The sequence below is a fragment of the Panicum virgatum genome, chromosome 8N (genome assembly GCF_016808335.1).
Source record: "Panicum virgatum strain AP13 chromosome 8N, P.virgatum_v5, whole genome shotgun sequence".
In the NCBI taxonomy this organism is placed as follows: domain Eukaryota; kingdom Viridiplantae; phylum Streptophyta; class Magnoliopsida; order Poales; family Poaceae; genus Panicum; species Panicum virgatum.
Window position 1 is genome coordinate 35560259 of NC_053152.1, and position 22791 is coordinate 35583049.

At 43.0% G+C, this 22791-nt stretch overlaps 2 protein-coding genes across 2 annotated transcripts; one reads left to right on the forward strand and one right to left on the reverse strand.

Annotated features, from left to right (window-relative positions):
* The first annotated feature begins 337 nt into the window (after positions 1-337).
* Positions 338-2047, forward strand: LOC120686229 (flavonoid O-methyltransferase-like protein Os11g0303600). The gene is made up of 2 exons (XM_039968411.1): positions 338-1201; positions 1446-2047. The coding sequence occupies exons 1-2, from the start codon at positions 398-400 to the stop codon at positions 1743-1745; spliced, it is 1104 nt and encodes a 367-aa protein (XP_039824345.1). The 5' UTR covers positions 338-397; the 3' UTR covers positions 1746-2047.
* An 11286-nt stretch (positions 2048-13333) lies between these two features.
* LOC120684985 (UPF0481 protein At3g47200-like) lies at positions 13334-18881 on the reverse strand. Its single transcript, XM_039966835.1, has 3 exons — positions 18762-18881; positions 18114-18725; positions 13334-14041 (listed from the first exon to the last, which is right to left on the reverse strand). The coding sequence occupies exons 2-3, from the start codon at positions 18723-18725 to the stop codon at positions 13334-13336; spliced, it is 1320 nt and encodes a 439-aa protein (XP_039822769.1). The 5' UTR covers positions 18762-18881.
* Positions 18882-22791: the final 3910 nt, after the last annotated feature.

A 22791-nucleotide genomic window follows, 5' to 3' on the forward strand; every position in this document is an offset into this window, starting at 1 on the left:
CCATCACAGCACAAGCAGCAGGTATCGCAGTCCAGGTCTTCTTCGGTGGCAGCCTGGCAAGTATTTCTTTTCTATATTATAGGTCCCAGCTATGCCCGCAATTACTTACCACGCCGAACTCGCGCGCCAATAAAATACAAAATGGCACAATCATTTTCCTTGCACTGTCCTGATCCATGCATCAGCCATACCATATGTCCACCTCGTGTTCCACGAGCTGATCGGAATGGGACAGCTAACTCCCCTCCCGATATAGCGTCCTAACAAATAGTTGCTGACCCACCCAACACACACACACACACACACACACACACTATATAAGTCCCCGCAAGGATTAGCAGTCGATGTATCGAAGCAAACCAAGCAAAAGAAAATTCCAGAATTGATCCATAGAGCAATGGCGGCTCAAGCTCAAACTGTAGTCCCCACTGACGCGGAGCTCGTGCAGGCGCAGGCTGACCTGTGGCGCCACAGCCTATACTACCTGACGTCAATGGCACTGAAGTGTGCCGTCGAGCTTAACATCCCCACAGCGATCCACCGCCTCGGTGGGGCTGCAACACCCACTGACCTGATCTCTGCACTCTCTCTCCCAGCTGCTAAGCTGCCGTTCCTTCGTCGTCTGCTGCGGCTCTTGGCCGCCTCAGGCGTGTTCAGTGTCGACAGGAGCGCAGAGGAGGGGAAATACTGCATCAACCCCGTGTCCTACCTCTTGGTGGATGGCATCCCTGACGAGGTGCACATCAACCACACGTCCTTCGTGCTCACGGCCACCTCGACACGCTACGTCGATGCGGCCATGGGCCTGGCTGACTGGTTCAAGAAGGATGTGGTGACACCACCATTCGAGGAGCTGCATGGAGCAACTTTGTTCCACGAGAGTATGGAGAGCCTCGACGCCGATTTCCACAAGATGGCGAATGAAGCATTGGAAGCCCACGACAACTTTGGGATCCCGATTGCGCTGCGGGAGTTCCGTGATTTGTTCAACGGGATTCAGTCGGTGACTTACTGCTGCACTGGCTCTGGTGATGATGCAGCTGCCAGGGCCATTGTCAAGGCCTTCCCACACATAAAGTGCACGGTGCTGGTCGATCCCAAGATGATGATTGGCACCAAGTCATCTGATGATGGTCTCATAAGCTATGTTGCAGGTGACATGCTCAACTTCATCCCACCGGCTCAAACTGTGGTGCTAAAGGTAACAATTTCTAGACTATATATCATGTGTTTTGTTGCGAATCAAAATTTCATGAACTAACTTAGACGATATTATATAAAAAAAATTGAAATGTGAACCATTGCCACTTTAACACCTAAATTAATCACAACTTCATATTTTCTAAGCTTGATGATGTAAATGACTTGCAACCTGGCTTAAAGCTCTAGAATACTCACTCTGTTAAATATCATTGCATAACTCCGTGACAATGTGTGTATGACAGTTTGTGCTGCATTTTCTGACCGACGAGGATTGTGCGAAAATCCTAGCCCAATGCCGAAAGGCAATTCCTTCACGAAAGGATGGTGGAAAAGTTATCATTGCTGATATTGTAATTGACTATAATTCTCCTGGGCCAATGTTGGAAGCTCAACTGTTAGTGGACATTGGCTTTATGACGATGACTAAAGGACGGCAACGCGACGAAAATGAATGGCGTCAGATTTTCAAGAATGCAGGGTTCACTGACTATAAGCTTCTAAAGAAATTTGGAGCTCGAAGTGTCTTTGAGGTCTATCCATAAGGTTGCACCGGGGCTTGGCATGCTGATGTACTAGTTAAATAAAGCTCCCAGACAATGCAGCTGAGCCGACAGTCTTGCATGCTTCCTTATGATCCGTGTAGAACTTTTATTTGGAAAAGTATCAGTGCATCTGATGAAAACAGCAAACTAATATTTCCAAAACAGGTGGCGTCATTGGATAGTTTGTACTATGTACCTTTTTTAATTTATGAGCAATGTTATCATAATATATCGTGGCAGTATGTTGCTTGCAATATATGTACGCTCAAGACCATAATGAAAATGTGCATGTTGCCTTGCCATCTCATGTTGTAGTATATATGTTTGACGCCTTTTTGAGCCAACACACGATCGCACTCGAACATGCGGTACGAAGAGGAGCTCACTGCAGCACCTCCTATACAGGCCGGTCAAACCGGTGCTAGGAACCGGTCAGACCAGTTTCACTGGGCTAAACTAGCGATGGACGAACGAACGCTCGCTCAAAAAGGATCCCGTCAGGGCAGGCGCATGTAGGATTGTTCTAGGATCGGAAGGCCATTTAGAACGTCCTCAATCGACGTAGAGATGAAGGAGAAACAGTAAATAGTAGATTGGAAAAGTTAGGGCAAAAGAGAAAAGATAAAAATGTACTGTTTTTTTATCAATTGGATACCCTCAATCGGCCGTGGCCCTTTATATTTAGGGCAAAGTCCGGTTTACACCCTCGAACTATTACAAAAGTCCGATTTTCAACCTTGAACTATGAAACCGGATAACAGAGGCCATCCAACTGTTCAAAACGGATAAAATTAGCCCCTTAGGTGGTTTTGAAGGTGTTTTTTTCATTTTGTGAGAATTAAAATATTCAATTTTAAACTAAAAAATTCATAAGTAACTCATTTTGAATAAAAATTATGAAATGGCTACTACAAGTATTCTAAAAATGTAACCTATCTATCGGCACAATACTGGTCAATTATTCAAATCTAATTTTTTATATTCATAATATTTATTTGCTTGTAGTTATAACTATGATTTTTAAATAACTAAGATTCAAATGGAGCAATAGTAGATAGGTTACATTTTTAGCAAAATTTTGGTACTAATTTCATATTTTTCTGATTTAAAATGAATTAGATTTGATTTTTTAGATCTAATTAGATATTTTTATTTTTCTTAGGAAAAAGGTAAACCACCTTCAAAACCACCCCAAGGGCCAAATTTGCACGGTTTCAATAGTTGGATGGCTTACGTTGTCCAGTTTTGTAGTTGAAGGTTGAAAATCAGACTTTTGCGATAGTTCCAGGGTATAAATCGGACTTCTCCCTTATATTTATAGGGTGTGAAGATCTTTCCCCGAATAGGATCGAAACCATAGAAAATCTCGTGACAAAATACAACTTCTACATGGATTCTATTGACCAAAACCTGTCTGACCGCCCCTGTGAACCGGTCTGACCGGTCTAGGTGCAAATCTTCCCGAAGCCATATCTCTCTCATCTGGACTCCAAATTGGACGTTCTACATATGAATCTTGATCTACTCAACGAGATCTATCCAATGGTGAAGTTTATTTTTCATTTTGAACATGTTGGTTAGACCGGTCTGACTAGTTTGGTGAAGAGGTCTAACCAGTTCCTCCAGTTGTGCCAATTTTGGTTGTCAACATATGCCCCCTGTTTTTTGTCAATGTTTGCATGCCAAAAAATAATCTTCTGGACTAAAATTATCTAAGGGCGATGATGAATAATGCATCGGCCATATATTGCTTCTAAGGGCAATGAAACTATGCATTGGTCATGACCTGCCTTAGCTCAAAGCCTCAAACTGTCGATGAAGCAATCTGCTTCAGCCGTCATACCTTCTTTACGGTTACTGGCCTTGCTGGTGCGACCTCCGCTTGTTGCTCCACTGATTCCTTCTTGCGCATCCGTTGTAGCCTTCTTTTTTGAGTGTGAGACAAGCCTGAGGGACACCACCTTAGTTGTAAATACTTTGAATCATGCTTCATATTCTTCTCACCCCCTTTGCTGCAATCGAGCTTGCTTTTGACTAGAGTATTGCTAGCAACAATTAATCTTTGTGATGAGCAACGATTGGATTCATAGAAGCAAATTGAATGATATATGACTGCATATGCATCCCATTATAATCCAAAGGTGTATAATAGCAAGAATACAACCAAAACCAAGGAGCAACTGGCTCACCAAATGAATATGGTGTAGCTACATGATTACTTTGATGTTGACTTGGCCACCTCTTTTTCTTCTGAGTGACTCATTTCTTCTTAATATCTAGCCAAGAGTTTTCCAAAACTCGGTCTCTCCTTCTTCTTGTTTCTAGAAATTTTTGTAAAATTCCTAGAGGGAATGATCAGACCGGTCTTTGCAGACCCAACGCCTCTCTTTTGTTCTTGCCCCCCCCCCCCCCCGCCCCGAGCATTGAATTTTTTGATGAAGTTTAAGGGGACTTCTTCACTAGAACTTCCTCATCAGGAATAAGACACTTAAGGAGGTCAAGATCCTTAACAATGTACTGCACCTCATGCTCCTGTTCCACCACAGGATGTTTGTTCACCATCCTATAGTCATGGAAACTCTCCATGAGCTAAAGTTCATTGCCTGCATCTGTTGCATCATACTTCGCAACCAGAGCATCCCACAACGCCTTCGCCTCTGTCATGGAAACGCTCTTCAGCAGTAAGTACGCCCTCGGGCTTGCCAAGTCTCATGTTCCAGATGTCCATAGCAGTAAATCAGAGGTGAACCTTTGATTTCCCTTCACACCAATAAACCAGCCATTGTTAAATCAACAAATTGCCTATTATCATATTTTTGGATTGTTGGAAAAATAGGCAACTGTAATTTTAAATTCCGAACTAGATTAATCCTGACGAGAATAGAACCTAGCATGCAAGACTCTAACATACTAGACAGTATGAACATCATAAACATGATATCAAAAAACATAATTATGAACTCAATCTGATCACAAAATACAAACTGAGCGGGATCCGCTAGGAAGACGAGTGGCGCAGATGAGACGAAGACAGTCCTTCAAATGGAACGCAGCAACTGGCATTGCAGACGACGGTACACCGCAGCACCCGACTTGGATGGAGGACGAGCCGTGGCGAATAAGACGAGCAGTCACGCTTGGCGCTTCCCAAAAACCTGATTCGCCCTCTCCCGGTGCATGTGAAAGACCGGAACGGGTGCTCTAGCCTAAAAGAGGGGAGGGGGTGAATTAGACAACTTAAAACCTTAACCTATGGCTCCACCTAAATTGCACAACATTAAACTAAAACATGCTATCTATATGTGCAACTAAGGTTGTTCTAGTGTAAAACCCATATCCCAAAAAATTTTAGCAACCTATAGCCTTTCCTATCAAGAGACTACTCTATGAAAGTAAAGGCACACAAGAATTGCTAGTATGAAATACGGAAGCTTAAAGAGCGGGATAGAGGGAAGCAAACTCTCGATGCGGGTGTTTATCCCGTGGTTCGGTTAGCCACAAAGGCACCACTACATCCACGTTGTTGAAGCACTCACTAAGAGTATCGCTTCCCGGCAATCAAGTCTCTTCCGCGGACTCAACCATGGTCACCATGATCCCGATTTCCACTAAGGAGTTTCACTAGAAAGGAAAGGGGGTCTCCACGTCTCCCGTACAAGGATGTCGTTGCCGCTCCACACCAAGTCAGAGGGTCGATGACGTACCGGCAAGCCACCAATGCTCCAAGGGGCCGGCGCACCGAAATATTCTTTTGGTTCACTGAAGAACCACAGCACAAAGGCACAAAGCCTTGCTTGTTCACTCTCTAAAGAGCTAACCTAGCACTAACACTCTCAAATGTGTACTAAGGAATAAAGATATGATCAATAAGCACTTGGATGGCTTGGAGATGTTCTTGGGTGTGTTTGAGGCTTGTAGCAACTCCAGCAACCTTGAAATGCCCGAGGGATGGCATATATATAGCCAACCAAGTCCATAGAGCTGTTAAGAGCCGTTGTCCCTTTTCTGCGTAAAGCACCGGATAGACCGGTGGTAGGGCACCGGTGCATCCGGTCACTCACGGCTCTACACTATCCGTTGGCCTTCTGACAGCTGACGTGGCTATCACCGGTTAGACCGGTCCCATGCACCAGTGCTTCACCGGTTCATCCGGTCCTGAAGAAATCTTTAGTTTCTATCTTGAAATTACACCGGTGCCTTGCCTGGTGCACCACGGTTCAACCGGTGTTGAAGAAACTTCTTCACACCCACTTGACATGCTCTCTGGTGCATGACATGGTGCTTGCACCGATGCCTCAAATTAGTACCACTGGTGTAACCGGTGCTACTTTGGACTTCCCCCTGGCCTGGGCATTGCTCGGCCCATTACACAGGTGATATATGCACCGGTGTATCCGATGCCAAGCAGTTAGACCGGTGCCGCTGTTTCTGCAGAACTCGTCCAATTCAGCGTTTCTTGAGTTCTTTCTTTGTGTTTTGCTTTGCTTGGCCTTTTTCTTCATCCCTGGGATCTATTAATGTTCACTTGACAAACACATTAGTCCCATTGATTGTGTTGTAACTCAATCACCAAAATCACAAAAAAATGGCCTAATGGGGCCATTTTCCTTGCAATCTATCCCTTTTTGGTGATTGATGACAACACAATCAAAGCAAGCATAAATTTTGCAAAAATTGACAAATTGAACCACTTACACTTACTTGGATGCTTACCATCATCCAATGTTGACTTGGCCTCCCCCTAAATCCATCAATCCCCTTTGTTTCTCCCCCTTTGGAATCAAAGTTGCTCCCCTTTGGAATATACTCATTTTCACCTTGCTTTGATCCAAACTTCTCCCCCTTTGGAATCAAATCACCTAAAAAGGCTTGGCAAACCAAAATAGCTTAAAGAGAAAAGTTAGTAGGCTAGGGAGTTAGTTCCATGAATCATGATCCAAGTGTATGATATCAATAAAGATACCAATTGAGCAATTATTAGGGTGGATCACAATATCACGAAACTTCCATGACATGAGCTAAGCTTTCCACAAAGTGTGTGCACAAAATGATAATATGAAAATCATATGCACAACTAGACAATTGAAAGAGAAAGCTTAGATCATATCATGCACGGAGGTAGCTCTATAAAAACAAAGAATTTGATAAAAATACCAATTGAAGGAGTTATAGACCTTGCATACCTCCGGAGGAAAAATTAATTACCTTGCATGTACCAATTTAAAAGAGACTTGACAAATGATACCAATTGAAATTAGATACCAATTGAATGTCTTTGAGGTCAAGGACACTTGATACACCAAGATGAGTAAATGCATGAGCACATATCCTATGAACTTAGATATGGAATTTTAGTTCAATAGATCATGGCTCAACATGAGACTACAAAAAGATAAGCTTGAGAATATGTTAGTCTCAAAATCACAAACAATAGGATGAACTCCCCCTAAATGTGTGCATTTAGTGTTTGAATCACTAATCAAATGTATGCACATTGTTTTTGACTACAATGGGAAGTTTACCCTATAGCTTGTGTTCATGGTACACAAATGAAACTCATACCTCATGAAGTTTAAGTACCATGAAGGGTGACCTTGTGTAGCTTTCTACACACTTATCAAACCATGTAGGTTGCTCATGGGTTAGAGTCATGACACAAGCAACCCACCACATATAGCACTAGGTGATGCAATGCAAACAACCTAGCAAGGGCAATGGAGCTACATGATGCTTGAATTGAAATCTAGCTACCATTACCTTATGGGGGACTTGGGCAACAAATGTCCAAGATGCGAGCTTGGCTTCTATAGCTTGAATCCTTCATCTTCTAGTTAGCCAAGCCTCCAAATCCCCCGAAGCCATACTTGGGCTTCAAATCTCCTTTGGAACCCACATCATCTGAGTCCCCTTCATATTGGTAATGACATCCTTGGGCACCCAAAATGGAGTGATTCCAACTCCTTTCTTGCTTCCCAACCTTGTGAGCAACCACCTTGCCATTGGTTTTCTTTTTGATCACATAGGAGGTGCTATTACTTTTGTTCCTCCGATTGAGCTTGGTGTAGATGAGAGAACTCTTGATTGTAAGCTTCTTCTTGTTCTTCTCATCCGAAAGCTTCTTCTTTGGTTGAGGGCACTTGTTGGACTTGTGGCCTCTTTAATGGCACTTTGAGCAAGTCACGGTGGACCCCTTCTCAAGCTTCTTCACCATGTCTTCACGGTTATCTTAAGAAGGTTGGACATTGCTCTCTATGCTCTTGCCCTTTAATCTAGCCAAGTCCTTCACGAGCCATTCTACTTCTTGCTTGAGCTCTTCATTTTCCTTGGCAATGAGATCATCACATGATTCTACAACAACATTCTCAAAGCATTTCTCATTGCAAGGGTTAGATTCATCAATTAAATCTAAGCAAGAAGTTGAAGTATCTACTTTAGAATTTGAGCTTGTACTAGGGGTAGAATGCTTGGTTTCCAAAAAGTCATTAGCATCATTAATGCTCTCAATTTTTAACTTGAGCTCTTCATGCTTCTCGCTAAGCAATTTGAATTTGCATAACAAATTTTCATAATTTGTAGCGAAAATAACATTAAGATCATTAAGAGCATTAAGATTTTCAATTTTATTTGATTGCTTCTTAATAACTTTTTGGTGCTCATGTATTAATTCAAGAAGCTCATCATATGAAGGAGAATCGGAGTCATCATCACTTACATCGCTTTCCATACCTTTGGCCATAAGGCAAGTATTTGGTGATGATCCCATGTTGGTGCGGATGGTGAATTTTTTGCTTGTTTCATCATTTGAGCTACAACTTGATTCTTCACCACCGCTTACCCATTCACCAAATATGGCAAATGATTTATGTTTGGGCTTCTTCTCCTTCTTTTCTTTCTTCTTCTTGAATCTCCTCTCAACCTTCATTTGTTGGTGATGTGGCCCGTCTTTGAGGAAGACCATATACCCCCATTGAGTTGATTTCTTGCAAGCATTTGTTCATCTTCTTGACTTGCATGTAGAGATTGGGGTTCATTAGCTCTTTTTCATCATTTGAGGAGGTTTGGTGTGCCTCCTCTTCTTCCTCTTCACTTGAGCTACCTTTGATGGCCATCTTCTTCAACTTCTTGGTTTGATGTCATGGCGCAGCTCGTGGGCGATCACCTTGTTGAGGACTTGATTTAGTGTCAATGTGTTCATTTATTTCTCATAAAGAATTGTGATCACCAAATCATAGTCGGGCCTCCGGAGTGAGTGAAGGATCTTGCGAATGAGCTCCAATATTCACGAGAATATTCAACCATGAGAACATAGATTCGGCATTCTCATCATCAAGTTACTTGAATATATTAAGTTTATCAATGAGAACATGATATTTTTCATTTGCAACATCTTTTCTGCTCTCATGGTTCTCACTAATAGTTTTTCATAAATTCTTAGCATTTTCACAAGCAAACACATGGTTGAACACATTGTCATCACGATAGTTTAAAATGGCACATTTTGCTATAGCATCATATTGCTTCTCTTGTTGACTATTTCTTTTTACTCCTTCACTAGTTACCCTCCAAACATTTAGGTCCTTTGCTTGGAGGTGGGATTGCATTAAAATCTTCTATCGTTGGAAGCCCGTGCCATCGAAACGTGGAGGAGGTCCTAATGAATCCATCCCTTCCCCAAAGAGCTAACTCACTAGGCGGTGAAGCCTAACCGATCAAGTGAGCCGGTAAGTACAAATTGCCAATGGAATTGGCTTTCTTTGTGAGAGATGTGAGTCCCGGCTCTGATACCAATTGAAAGACCGGATCAGGTTCTCTAGCCTAAGAGGGAGAGGGGGGTGAATTAGGCAACTTAAAAACTTAACCTATGGCTCCATCTAAATTGCATAATATTAAACTAAAACATGCTATCTATATGTGCAACTAAGGTTGTTCTAGTGTGAAACCTCTATCCCAAAAGAGTTTAGCAACCTATAGCCTTTCCTATCAAAAGACTACTCTATGAAAGTAAAGACACACAAGAATTGCTAGTATGAAATGTGAAAGCTTAAAGAGCGGGATAGAGTGAAGCAAACTCTCGATGCGGGTGTTTATCCCGTGGTTCGGTTAGCCACAAAGGCATCCCTACATCCACGTTGTTGAAGCACTCACTAAGAGTATCACTTCCCGGCAATCAAGTCTCTTCCGCGGACTCAACCACTATCACCTTGATCCCGTTTTCCACTAAGGAGCTTCTCCACAAAGGAAAGGGGGTCTCCACGTCCCCCGTACAAGGATGTTGTCGCCGCTCCACACCAAGTCGGAGGGTCGATGACGTGCCGGCGAGCCACCAATGCTCCAAGGGGCCGGCGCACCGAAGTCTTCTTTTGGTTCACTGAAGAACCACAGCACAAAGGCACAAAGCCTTGCTTGTTCACTCTCTAAAGAGCTAACCTAGCACTAACACTCTTAAATGTGTGCTAAGGACTAAAGATATGATCAATAAGCACTTGGATGGTTTGGAGATGTTCCTGGGTGTGTTTGAGGCTTGTAGCAACTCCGGCAATCTTGAAATGCCCGGGGGATGGCATATATATAGCCCACCAAGTCCATAGAGCCATTAAGGGCCGTTGTCCCTTTTCTGCGTAAAGCACCGGATAGACCGGTGGTAGGGCACCGATGCATCCGGTCACTCACGGCTCTACACTATCCGTTGGCCTTCTGACAGCTGACGTGGCTAGCACCGGTTAGACCGGTTCCATGCACCGATGCTTCACCGGTTCATCCGGTCCTGAAGAAATCTTCAGCTTTTGTCTTGAAATTACACCGGTGCCTTGCCTGGTGCACCACCGGTTCAACCGGTGCTGAAGAAACTTCTTCACGCCCACTTGACATGCTCTCTGGTGCATGACAAGGTGCTTGCACCGATGCCTCAAATTAGTACCACCGGTGTAACTGGTGCTACTTTGGACTTCCCCCTGGCCTGGGCATTGCTCGGCCCATTACACCGGTGATATATGCACCGGTGTATCCGATGCCAACCGGTTAGACCGGTGTAGTGTCACCGGTGTATTCGGTGCCACTGTTTCTGCAGAACTCGTCCAATTCAGCATTTCTTGAGTTCTTTCTTCGTGTTTTGCTTTGCTTGGCATTTTTGCTTCATCGCTGGGATCTATTAATGTTCACTTGACAAACACATTAGTCCCGTTGATTGTGTTGTTTCTCAATCACCAAAATCACAAAACAATGGCCTAATGAGGCCATTTTCCTTATTGCAGGATCACAAGAGCGAACGGTTTCGGAGACCTGCTCTCCAGTTAGCCGTTGCACGCCAGCGCTTGGGATGGAGCAAACTACGAAGGCGGCACAACAGTGAGGAGAGGCAAAACCCTAACTTGATTAGATCTCTTTTGGTGGAGGCCGATAGGTCAAATATATGGAAGACCCCACGACCTCGCGTCGTGATCGGATTTTGAAAAATTATAAAACCGGTTAGACTTCCATATCTCGATCAAAAACAGAAACAACAAAAAGAAGTAGTGACCCCACAAGGCGAGGGACCAGATTCCGGCAGACCATTCACGCGGACGTCGTGTTCCCGCTTATTTCACCTTGCCCCGCGCCGCCCGGCCCGGCGAGGCAAGCGAGCGAGCGCGTGTGGAGCTCCCCTTCTCTCTCCACACACATAGCTTGAAGAGGTGAAGACAATCTCCATGTTTATCTTGGTCATACTCCACTTCAACTAGCAAGATGGGACTAAGGGGTTGCACCACTAGCTCACTTCCTCATGCACATGCATGGGCTTTTGAAATTTCTGAAATTGTTCATGGGTCAAGCCCAAAATTCCATCAGAAAAGTCATTTAGGACAGCATTTAACGTACCATGGAGTGATTAATTAGTGTACAATTTTCTGTATTTACCCTTATTAAATAGGGTAACGGGATATGTTACCAACAGGAATGACTCAGGGGTTAACTAGCTAGCTCAAGGAGGCCGAGGCCTTGAGGTCCCCGATTTGATTCCTCCCTGGGTTGGATTTTCTTTGCTTGACATTGGCTTTTTGCAAGCGGGAGCACACGCGGCACATGCACGCGAGCGGGTGACCCAAAGCACTAGGGGCAACAACGTCCACGGAGGGGTGTTTGATGCGGAAATGACTGACTTTGCACAAACGCCGCACCTATCTAAAACGACTTCCTTTTCATATACATAAGAAGTGTGCCATTCTTTTTTATTAACTCTAAAATCAATTTGTAGGACTGGATGATGGCATTGGCATCACCTGCACATACAAATCCGTTTCCAAGGGAGGGTTGCATTGGTAAGATCTAAAATTTTATAGTTTATACATTATTCAATTAAGATCTTTTAGCATGACTATATAGTATCTCATACAACTCAAATCATACTTTAAGATATCCACAATCTTAACCTTTATATACACTTAAATATATATACTTGAAACATATTTTTCGGTATCTATAGTTAACAAAAACAATTGTGTAGAAATTTCACTTTTTTGAATTATGAATTTACTTTCATTGGACCATTTGTATGGATGGGTCATGATATCAAGTACCCATAAAAATAATTTTTAGAGGTGGGTTTAGGGGCTGGTGACGCCACCACCCGTCCCAAAAAAATGCATTTGCATGAATGGGTCAGATGCTACATTATATTAACCCTGCTCCTTTTGTAGGAGCGGGTTACCTTTGTGCCGCCCCTAGAAAAAAAATGGAGGACTCCTACAATCATTTTTGTAGTAGTGATAGTCATTGGTCCCTCTCGGCCAAAAGCCACTTTTACTTGTATTATTGCTCCGATGTTTTGTCCGACGCTTCGTCTGATGACCATCTGTTAAACCGGTACTAAAGGATTTTTCTCCTGGAACCTTCTTTTGCTCGACATGCTGTATGTTTAATCAAATTATTACAATTGCACCAATGTAACCGTCAGTACGTAGTACAGGGTCATCCGGTGCTTTAGTTCGACTAAATTTCGTTGGTGCATCCGGTACAACTAAATTTCATCTCCTCCTCAGCATTGATCCGACCCGTGTATTGTTGAGGCTGTCAGATCATCCTATACTTTATTTGGATGATCTTAGCTGTCATTTGGACACCTAGAATTATTCGATCTCTTAATTTTTTTACTTTGGCTTGCACTTGATATGATTTGGATCCCTCATTTGGCGTACTACTTGTTAAGATTGAGGTCACTTGTTTAATTTGGCGCGTACTTGCTAAGATTTGGACTTCATCCATACTAATATGAGTTCACAAACTTATTAGTCCCAATGTTTATGTTGTTATTTAATCGCCAAAGTCACAATAATGGTCTTATGGGATCATTTTCCTTGATATACTATATAGATAGCTTGTTCTTGTATCATTTATACTTTTTTTGCTATATTGTATCATTTATACAATATACCCTACAAATTAATTCCTTAGTACCGGTCAACACATGAAACAGTAATTGTCCACACATACTGTGATATTTATAGAGCCGCAGATCTAGAGCTATACCTAATGAAGATAATACTATAGACTGAAATATATAATAGTGGTGTGCAAACGTAAGCAGATACATCGATAGAGCCACATAACTCTTGCTAGTTCTTGGTGTAGAACGGGACAATGGTGTAGATGGTTTGCAGGAGGGTGGCAATGAGCAAAATTATGGCAGCCATGAGGGAGATGAATACCCAGGGGTTGCTCAGGTAGGTGTTCACAAAGCTGGCCCGCCACTTATTCCGGCGCTTCCTGCAGTGCTCGTTCAGCTTCCACTGCACCTGGCCTAGCCTGCTGCCTCTGCTTGCCGTCCATGATAACTTGACGAGGGTGTTGAACATCTCCACCGCCCTTTTCTCACTGCCTACTAGGCCCTGGAAGAGCCCTTTGGATCTTAAAAGTTCTACATCCTTTTCTGATCTGATGATTTTTTCCATAAAGAACATGTGGCAACATACGTCAAGATTGACTTCAGGGCGTAGCCACTCAAATGCCATTAGGTTTAGGAGTGGTATCTCTGTGTCCTCATCGAACGTGAACATTGGCATGCTCAGCGTGCCGTTTTCCATGTTAACGTTGTGGATGCTATCAGTGTCGCTCGTTTTGAATTGGATCCCTGCCTCCTTTAGCTCAGAAGCACAGGGTGTGCAAGCCTCATATTCAACGCATCCTTCCCAATTTGGACGGGAACTACAGTAACTTTTGTGAAAAAGGTCTAGGAAGTGGAGACCTAAGTTTTCCATATCTTCCTCATCAAGTGGGTTGCGGTCCAAAAGAAATAGCACGTAGCTGATGATATGTTTAGCTTCCTGTACAAACTCACCATTATATTGAAACAAATAAAGCAATAGTAAGAGACTCGCTGTTCAAACAAAAGCGTACACACATTTAATTAAAGAGAGAGACAAAAATGTATTTGAAGTTCTATTAACATTCAAATCCAGGCACCTCTACTCTGGTTGTGGCATGTGCCATATATATTGTTGGTTGGTTTGCAACCCCACATAGGCAATTATGCTTGTGCGTTGCTACAGACAAAGTTGGTATCATTATCGGATACATATAGTTGTCTGTCTGCTAATTTGCAGGGATCTACACGGAGGGCTGGTTTGACTCGCTTACGGGATGAACTAAGGCCTACCTGTCAATAATACAAGACCGACCAAACTAAAAATTTTGGTGAAAACCTCAGTTGTCTTAGAAATAGGTATAGATAGTACTAATATATAATATAATGCTAATATATAATATAATACGTATAGATAGTATACTAATATATAATACTCTAGCTGAAACAAATAAACGGCCAGCATTTGACCCATATCAGGTCGTGTTTGGAGACCAGTGATAATGCAAAAAATATGGGCAAAACATTACATGGGGAGAAGAAAAATATGGGCAAAACATTAGATGAGGGAGAAGGAGCTCATAAGTGTTGCCCACCAGCGGATTGGCGAAAAGACCGAAATGCCCCCGCCATCCCTATCCAATTAGTATGGAACTCATCTCCTCCGCTCCACCGTCGAGCACGGGGCTCCTCCCCGCCGCGGCCGCCGCCTTCCCTCGGCCACGGCCCTTCCTCCTCCCCACCGCTCGCAGCCAGCGCCGCCCTTGCACCCCCGGTTGCCCCACTCGCCCCTGCACGCCGTCACCACATTCTCTCCCCCATGCGCGCGGATTGCGTCTCGTCTGCTCCGCCGCCAGCAGCCCAGCACCACTGGCGGTACAACAACACTGGCGGCGGAGCGAACGTGCACCGGAGGACGTTCGGTTACCTACGACGCATTGTTCGCCATGACACTGCGGCCGGAACTGTGCACCCAGCGCCCGCGGATGACGAAGCCACCCTTGTGCCGCCGCCCTCCCGGCCGCCGCGGCCGTGCAGCAGCTCGCGGTTCCGGCACATCATGTGCGAGCGGCTTTGGCCAGAGCGCCACAGCACCCCCCAGCGCGTCGTCCAAAGTACTGCCTCGCGTACCAACTTCTTAGCTTGTGACGGTGCGAGCTAAGAGCGAGGACACTGCGAAGGAAGATTGCGGCGGCACATGGTCCGGGGAGCGCCAGAGGGTAGGCCGAGAGCGCAGGAGTGGGATGGCGAGCGAGGGCCCGACTTCTTTTCAGAGCGGCAGGTATGAAATACTGAATATGATAGGGATGCGAGGAAAATAGAGATTCTGTTGAATTCAGTTTTTGGTGAGATTTTATTTTTTAGCTAATTCATTAAGAATACAAGAGCTCTTGGAGAATATGAAATACTGAATATGATAGGGATGCCCTTTAACCATCTAAACTTTAGCACTTTATTCTACAATCCAGCTTTTCATACTTCGCATTGAGTAGCTTTTATCAGTCTTTTTTTTTTGAGCAAAGCTTTTATCAGTCTTTTGTCAGGTTGCCTTAATGACCGCCCACACTCAATAATCCAGCCTATCTATAATTTGCAGTCTCATGTTCAATATTTTTATTTTTGAATAGTTGGAACAATGCATTAGCATTGTTATATTATATTTGAACAGTATATTAAAATTTTAGATTATTTTTCTAACAATATAATAATCATATTTGACCTTATTTTGTTGCACTTGTTATAGAGTACAAATGGAGTCACTTAGGCCACCAAAGATTCTAAGTCTTATACTTGGTGCTGGTGTCTCAATGTTCACAATATTAGGAGTACTAGCCTATTAATCCGTGCTCCCGGACAGGCTAATTAGAACTAATATAGAAATAAGACTTATCGTTAATAAATATAATTATATATCTCACACCCTTTTTCATTTATTAAATACTCTAACATATACTCTAAAGTACATATTTATCATTATCTAGTTGCAGTAGATTTCATTTTGCATCACACCTCCGTACGTGTTTGATATATATTCAGTTAAATAATTTATTTTTAAACTGGTATTCATATCTCTTCCATCATACATGAATACATGGTGACACATATCGTAGATATTATTTCTTAATAATAGTATAAATAATATATTAATAATTATAGTAATATTAATATAGAATGTTATATTAGTGCACTTTAATATTTGTTATACTTATATAATTTAGATTCAGATTTAACAATTACTTTTAACAAGCAAGAAGTCCATTTTTTGACAATTGAACTATCATCTGAGTTTTGTTTTGGCCATCCAATTCCAAAATCAGAAATTTTCAACAATCGAACTTCTAAAACCATTTATAGTTGGTCATTCACTAGTTTTGAATAGCGGTTTCACTGACATGGATGACACATGGAAGTGGGCTGCACATATCATCACATTTCTCTCTCTCCTCTCTCCTGTTCCTTTGTTCTCTTCCCCACATTCTTGCTCTCTTTCTCTCTCCCCATGCTAGATTCCTGCTGCCGCTTCTGCACTTCCTCACCTTATCCCACCGCCGCTGCACCTCCCATACTCCGGCGCCTCGACCCAATGGTGTTGTCACGCGGCTCCCATGTCACGGTGCCCTCGGCAGCGACTTTCTTGACAGTGGTGAACCCGCACGCACAGCGGCCCTTCAGCCTCGACGATGTGGGGTGAGTGGGGAGGGAGGCAGCACCAGTGGCAGTGGTGGGAGGGAAGGCCCGGATCAGGTGATGGGTGGTGCGGGCGGGGCTGCTGGGCAATATCTGGTGCGTCACAAGGTGAGCGCGCGGCCGTTGGTGGCTAGATCTGCAGTGGGCTGGGCTGGGCCGCTCATGCCCTCCACCTGCTAGACGACCGGATCTCCGAGCTCCATGGGCAAGCTCATGCCACTCTGCATCCTCATGCCGGTGGTCAACGAGGAGGCTGTGGCGGGGACGTCGCTACCGCCAAAGAATGCATGAAACCGACGTGTCGTGGGGGAGCTACTACCGTGCACGGAGATGGAGGCCGGGTAGGTGGGAGCCGCCGGAGGCAATGAAGTAGAGGAGGGTGTGGATACGGAGGTGGGGGCCGAGCCTGAAGATGGGCAAAGTGCGGCCAGGTGGTGGTGAAAGCGTGCAACAGTGGCGTTGAAGAGGGTGGCTGGTGGTGGTGGCGAGGAGCCTTGCGTGGAGCCAGCGCCGGTGGCATAGTGGACATGGCGGAGAAGAAAGAGAAGAAAGGAAATGAAGAGAGGAGTGAGAGAGAAAGGTGATGACATGTGGAGATCACCTCCACATGTCATCCACGTTAGCGAAACCACCATTCAAAACCATCCACGTCAGTGGATCTGCCATTCAAAACCAGTGAATGGCTAAATATAAACGGTTTTTGGAGTTCGATGGTTGGATTTCTGGTTTTCGAGTTGGATGGTCAAAACCAAACTCAGGTGATAGTTCAATGGTCAAAAATGGAATTCTTCCTTATGATATAATTGGATCATTTATATACAATTTAGGAGACTATTTGCATTATTTTTATAATAGTATAGGTGGGTAATTTCCACCAAGATGGGGTGATTACTTTAGATTCTTTTATAATGGCAGAGGTGGATTATTTAGATACATGTTTAGGCTGTTACTTCAGTCTATTTTCGTAATGATAGAGGTGGATAATTTGTTAGGAAATATAAAAGATGCAATGACTGTTATGATTATAGTTATCGGATTAATGGCTAGAAGTTTCTCATTTTTGTGAGAATTTTTGGATTCTCTATTTATTTGAGTATTCATCTAGGATCTTAGGTGACTTCATGTCGAGGCTCAAAAGGAGCGTCGAACTAGTAATAGTAAATAATAGTAAGTTACACACACATAGTGGTATACACCGTTGACACTAAATGTGCTTCAACCATCCAGTCTAGGATAATGATTGAACAAAAAAATAATTGAGCGTTGATGAAAGTAATTATATATATGATGATCGAAAAGAGAACAATTGAAGTTAGAAGCCTCTGCTACATAAAAAGTAGACGTACCGGAGATGTGCCGTAGAGAACAGATAGAAGCCTCTGTAGAACCACTTGAGGCAGTTGGTTTTCCATCGCGACCATGTCATTCCGCATGATTGGCCATAGACGAGAAAAACTGTTCTTGCTGAAGATAGGGTCGTTGGCCGCATAATTGCCTCGTGCTGGAGCTCCAAACATCAGCTCCAACAAGAAGCAGCCGTCCGTGACCATCATCTCCACGAAGCGACCCTTGTTCGCTCCACGCCATTTTTTGTCATCCAGGTCATCGTAGGCACCTTGGAGCTCCTCTACTACTTCCTCGATGACCGCAACAAACTCCTGTAAATGCTTCCCGGATCGGTTAACTATGTGCAGCACTGCTCGCCGCTTATGCTGCTCCATGGGAAGGAGGTGTCTCTCGCCATGGTGTAAAGGGCCCAGCGATACGAACTGTGGCTGATAGGACTTGCTGTTTGTCAGCTCCTTGATAAACTCTGGCACCCGGCGTATGGATCGTTGCTTCCACAGCACCATCTCCATTGATGGGTTGGCCTGCTCGAGCATCTTCTCCATATCCACCACCCAGCTAGAAGAACTAGATTTCGCTTGGACTCTCACGGTCACGGACTCCTCCCCCATTTTCTGCTCACTCAGTAGGACGGACTCCTCCCCCATTTTCTGCTCACTCAGTAGGCTATCTCAAAGGCACCCTCTCGATTTGATTTCTTGTGTTCCAAAACCTTGCGACTTCAGTAAACACCGAGAAGGGTGTTAAGGCCCTATATAAATAGCACAGGAAACACACCGAGATGGGTGCAGGTCCATTTGTCATTTCTTTATGTATTGTACACTTTTGTGTGACCAATCGAGTTCGAAGTCTTTGGTTAATATGATACAGATCTCAGCACTAGCGTCTACCTGGCCACGTTCGGTGTTACTGGCTTGATCAGAGAGGCCTAAGTATGATTTAGTCAAGAACAACGAAATGATTGAAGCTATGGAGGCTATGGCAGAACGATACCACGTGAAGAGGATGTGCTAAGTAATCACGCTGTAGCCAATAGCTTACAGTTTGTCATTATGACCTTGCAATATGCCACTTGACCAACAAGATCAAGTCTAGATGAATAATCTATTTATTACATTAATAATGGAGCATTAAAAGAAGTCATTATATCCGCCGAGAGATCTAGAAATTTCTGCATCAATCTCTAAAACGAGAAGGATTCACTGTCAGAAACTACTAAACAAACCTAAATTTGGAATTTTAAAAATAGGAGAACTACGACTCACACTACTACAGAACAGGCCTTCGGTTCAGGCCATTTGTCCCGGCTGCCGTTGGGCCCGGTACCAAAGGGGCTTTTGTCCCGGGTTCAACTGCTAGCCGGGTGGGTAGGGGGGCCAGGGGCCTTTGGTGCCAGTTGCAGGAACCAACCGGGACCAAATGACACTCTTTGTCCCGGTTGGTGGCTCCAACCCGAGCCCCGCGGCCTATTCGTCCCGATTGGAGCCACCAACTGGGACAAAAGAGTGCGCTTTGGTCCCGGTTGGTGCCTCCAACCGGGACAAATCTCATTGGCCCCCTTATCCCCTTTCCCCTTCCCCCGCCCGAGCCATTCAACTCACTTGTTCTTTTTGTTCTTGGCTCAGGTGGGGGGAGTTCTTGCTCATTTGGCCACCTCATTTGGTCTTGATTTTCCCGTCCCTCCATCAGCTATAAAGGTTTGTTTGTCTCATCTTTCATTGCTTATGCAGCTCATTTCATGCTTCAGAAATAGAGAATTGGGAGGTGTAGGTCATTTCTTTCTCATTTAGATTGCATATGTAGATACGATTTACTTGTTTTAGTTGATCTAAATGAGACCTCGTTTGCTTTTTTCAGTTTAAGTAATAAGTCCCTGTCACATCGTATGTTTAAACACCAATTAGGAGTACTATATATATACTTATTATAAAACTAATTTTATAAGTCGTGACCTAATTACGAGAAGAATCTAATAAGACTAATTAGTTCATAATTTGACCACTAATTTATACAGTAATCATCCGCTATTCATGCATTAATTATACTTAATAGATTGGTCTAAAGCCCTAATTGCAACTTATGCGATTAGTTTTATATTGAATTGATATCTGAATATTTGAATTGACATCCAAACATTCAATGTGATAACTACTTAAAAAACTAAACATAACCTGAGTCTGGAGAGTTGATGTGATTTACTTGTATATATGGCTATATATATATATTATAAATGAGTGTAGTATAATTTTTTTTATTTTTAGAATGAGAATGAGTATGTGGACAGTAGAAATTTTTAGAATGAATCTAGATAGTTCTTGTGATTTACTTGTATATATATATGACCATTTGTGGATACTAGAAATTTTTATAATGAATTATTGAAATGAGTATAGTAGAAACTTTTTGAATTATGAATGGATTATTTTCAAACTCTAGTGATGTATTTATTCAGGCTCACATTGAAACCATCTAGAAGTTACAAAATCTTTATTTTGGAACAAGTATAGGTCGTTAACCTCGACCCAGCGGTGATGGCACTGCTTTTCGGGGCCTACATAATATCTGCAACACGATGCGGTTTAAGTACGCCACCGATTGATGTGATTTTGCATTGTAGATCACAGGCACTTACCAGCAAGTCTAAAAATGTAAATGAACAAGAACGGCTATTGAGGTATTAGTCACATCGTGCCGGCTATGTCACAGCTTTTTCTAGATCCTTCATTATGTAGATAGGGTGAGGCCAGAAGTGCGGGGCCGCTGGCAACGAAGAATAATGGTTTAGGAAAAGCTGTGAAACAGCACGACACAAGGTGATGACTAATGCCACGATAAAAACTCTAATTCATTTACATCTCCAAACTTGCTGGTAAGTGCCTGCTTGAATATAAGGATATAATGATGTATATATTTTTATTGTAATTGTAAGAGTAATTAATGTTCTCTTCTTAATGAGATTTAATGATGTATATGTTTTCATTGTAATGGTAAGAGTAATTAATATTGTCTTCTTAATGAGGATTTAATGATGTATATGTTTTCATTGTAATTGTAAGAGTAATCAATGGTATGGGCTATGAAAAAAATAAAAAGATACACACCCAAAGAAGGTATGCCACATGCCCCAAAAGCATGTAAAAAATAGCGAAAAGATGCATGCCTAAAGAAGGTATGCCACATGCTCACAAGGCATGTCAAAAAAATGTATAGCCCATATCCATGAAAAATAGAGAGATGGTTCATGACAAGTTAGTTATATCACCACTCATTCCATTCACTCCATATTCATGACAAGTTAGTCATATCACCACTCATTCCATTCACTCCATACACATACACGTCTTGATCACATTTGTATGATTTGGTTTCTTGGTGGATTCACTCTTTGACTTTACAATATATGGAATGAAGTATGCCTAGTCTTTCATCCTGCCCACGAGCTCCACAAAAAGCTCTTTGGTAGGAAAGGAGAAAATGCAGCATTGCCTTGGTAAGGATATACACATTGAGTGATTCGAGAGAATCATTTAAGGAATTTTGCCTTGCTTTTTGAAAACCCTTTCTAAGAAAAACCTCCAAATGGATTGGTGATATAGGAATTAGTGAATGTGGCTCTATGCAGTATTCTAACTCTCAACAGCTCAAGACGAGGAGAAGGCTAAAAGCTCAATGGATGAGTATGGAATAAAGCAGAGGTAAGTGAGCCAACTTTTACAAATTCATAGATAAGCTACTTGGTTATAAATTCTGACATTACAGGTAAGTATGACTTAGAGTGATTTTCTGATCAACAACATAATTTGTCCTACTTTGCTCGGGACGAGCAAGGGACAATTTGGGGGATCTTGTTGACGCTTATTAGGGACCAATTTCAAGCTTCAATTTTATCATAAAATCTTGAGTTTAAATATTTAACATGCATATTTATCCAAAATAAAGTATAAACCCACTATGCTCCTAGAAATTATACAATGTTTGAAAAAGAGCTAAAATGCAGGTTGTAAGCACCTTATGATCCATTAGAAGAAGAGCTAATATGCAGATTGTAAGTACCTTATGATCCACGAAGAAAATTATAGACCAATCAGAGCGCAGAATTCAGACTCGCATGGATCAAATGACCCACATACGACATCAAACCAACATACCAGATGTACAGGCAGGGGTTAGAGGACACATGGTGGCCTACCAGAGCAAGGGGAGGCCGGTGGGACCCACCTGGCAGTCAGCCGACCACCATGGTCGGCTGACTGGACTGGGGAGCCACCGCCTTGCCCCTTCTGCAGGAAGCTTCCTCCCACCTTCCTAAGGTTGGTTTCAAATGCTAGGACCGCTGCAACTTGGCTGAAGACTCCCATTGTCACCCTCTATAAATACGAGAGGGGGGGTAGAATAGGGACACACCAAGTTGAAGCTCTAGCTCAATTTCCCTCTTACGTAGTTCTAGGCTAGTGGAGCATAAGTGAAGTAGTTTTCGGATCTCCGGGCGTGCTTCGGAGAATAGGTATGTGTTTGCTACTAGTTCTCTTTTGTAATATTCGATCTCATGTAATAGACTTATCTTACTATTATTTATATTTGCATGATATATGTCCTGCTGTATCAGACATAGAATTCATGATTAGTTTGTTGTGTCACTATATGCTTTGCCGGGTTAGAGACTTAATTCTAGTTAAC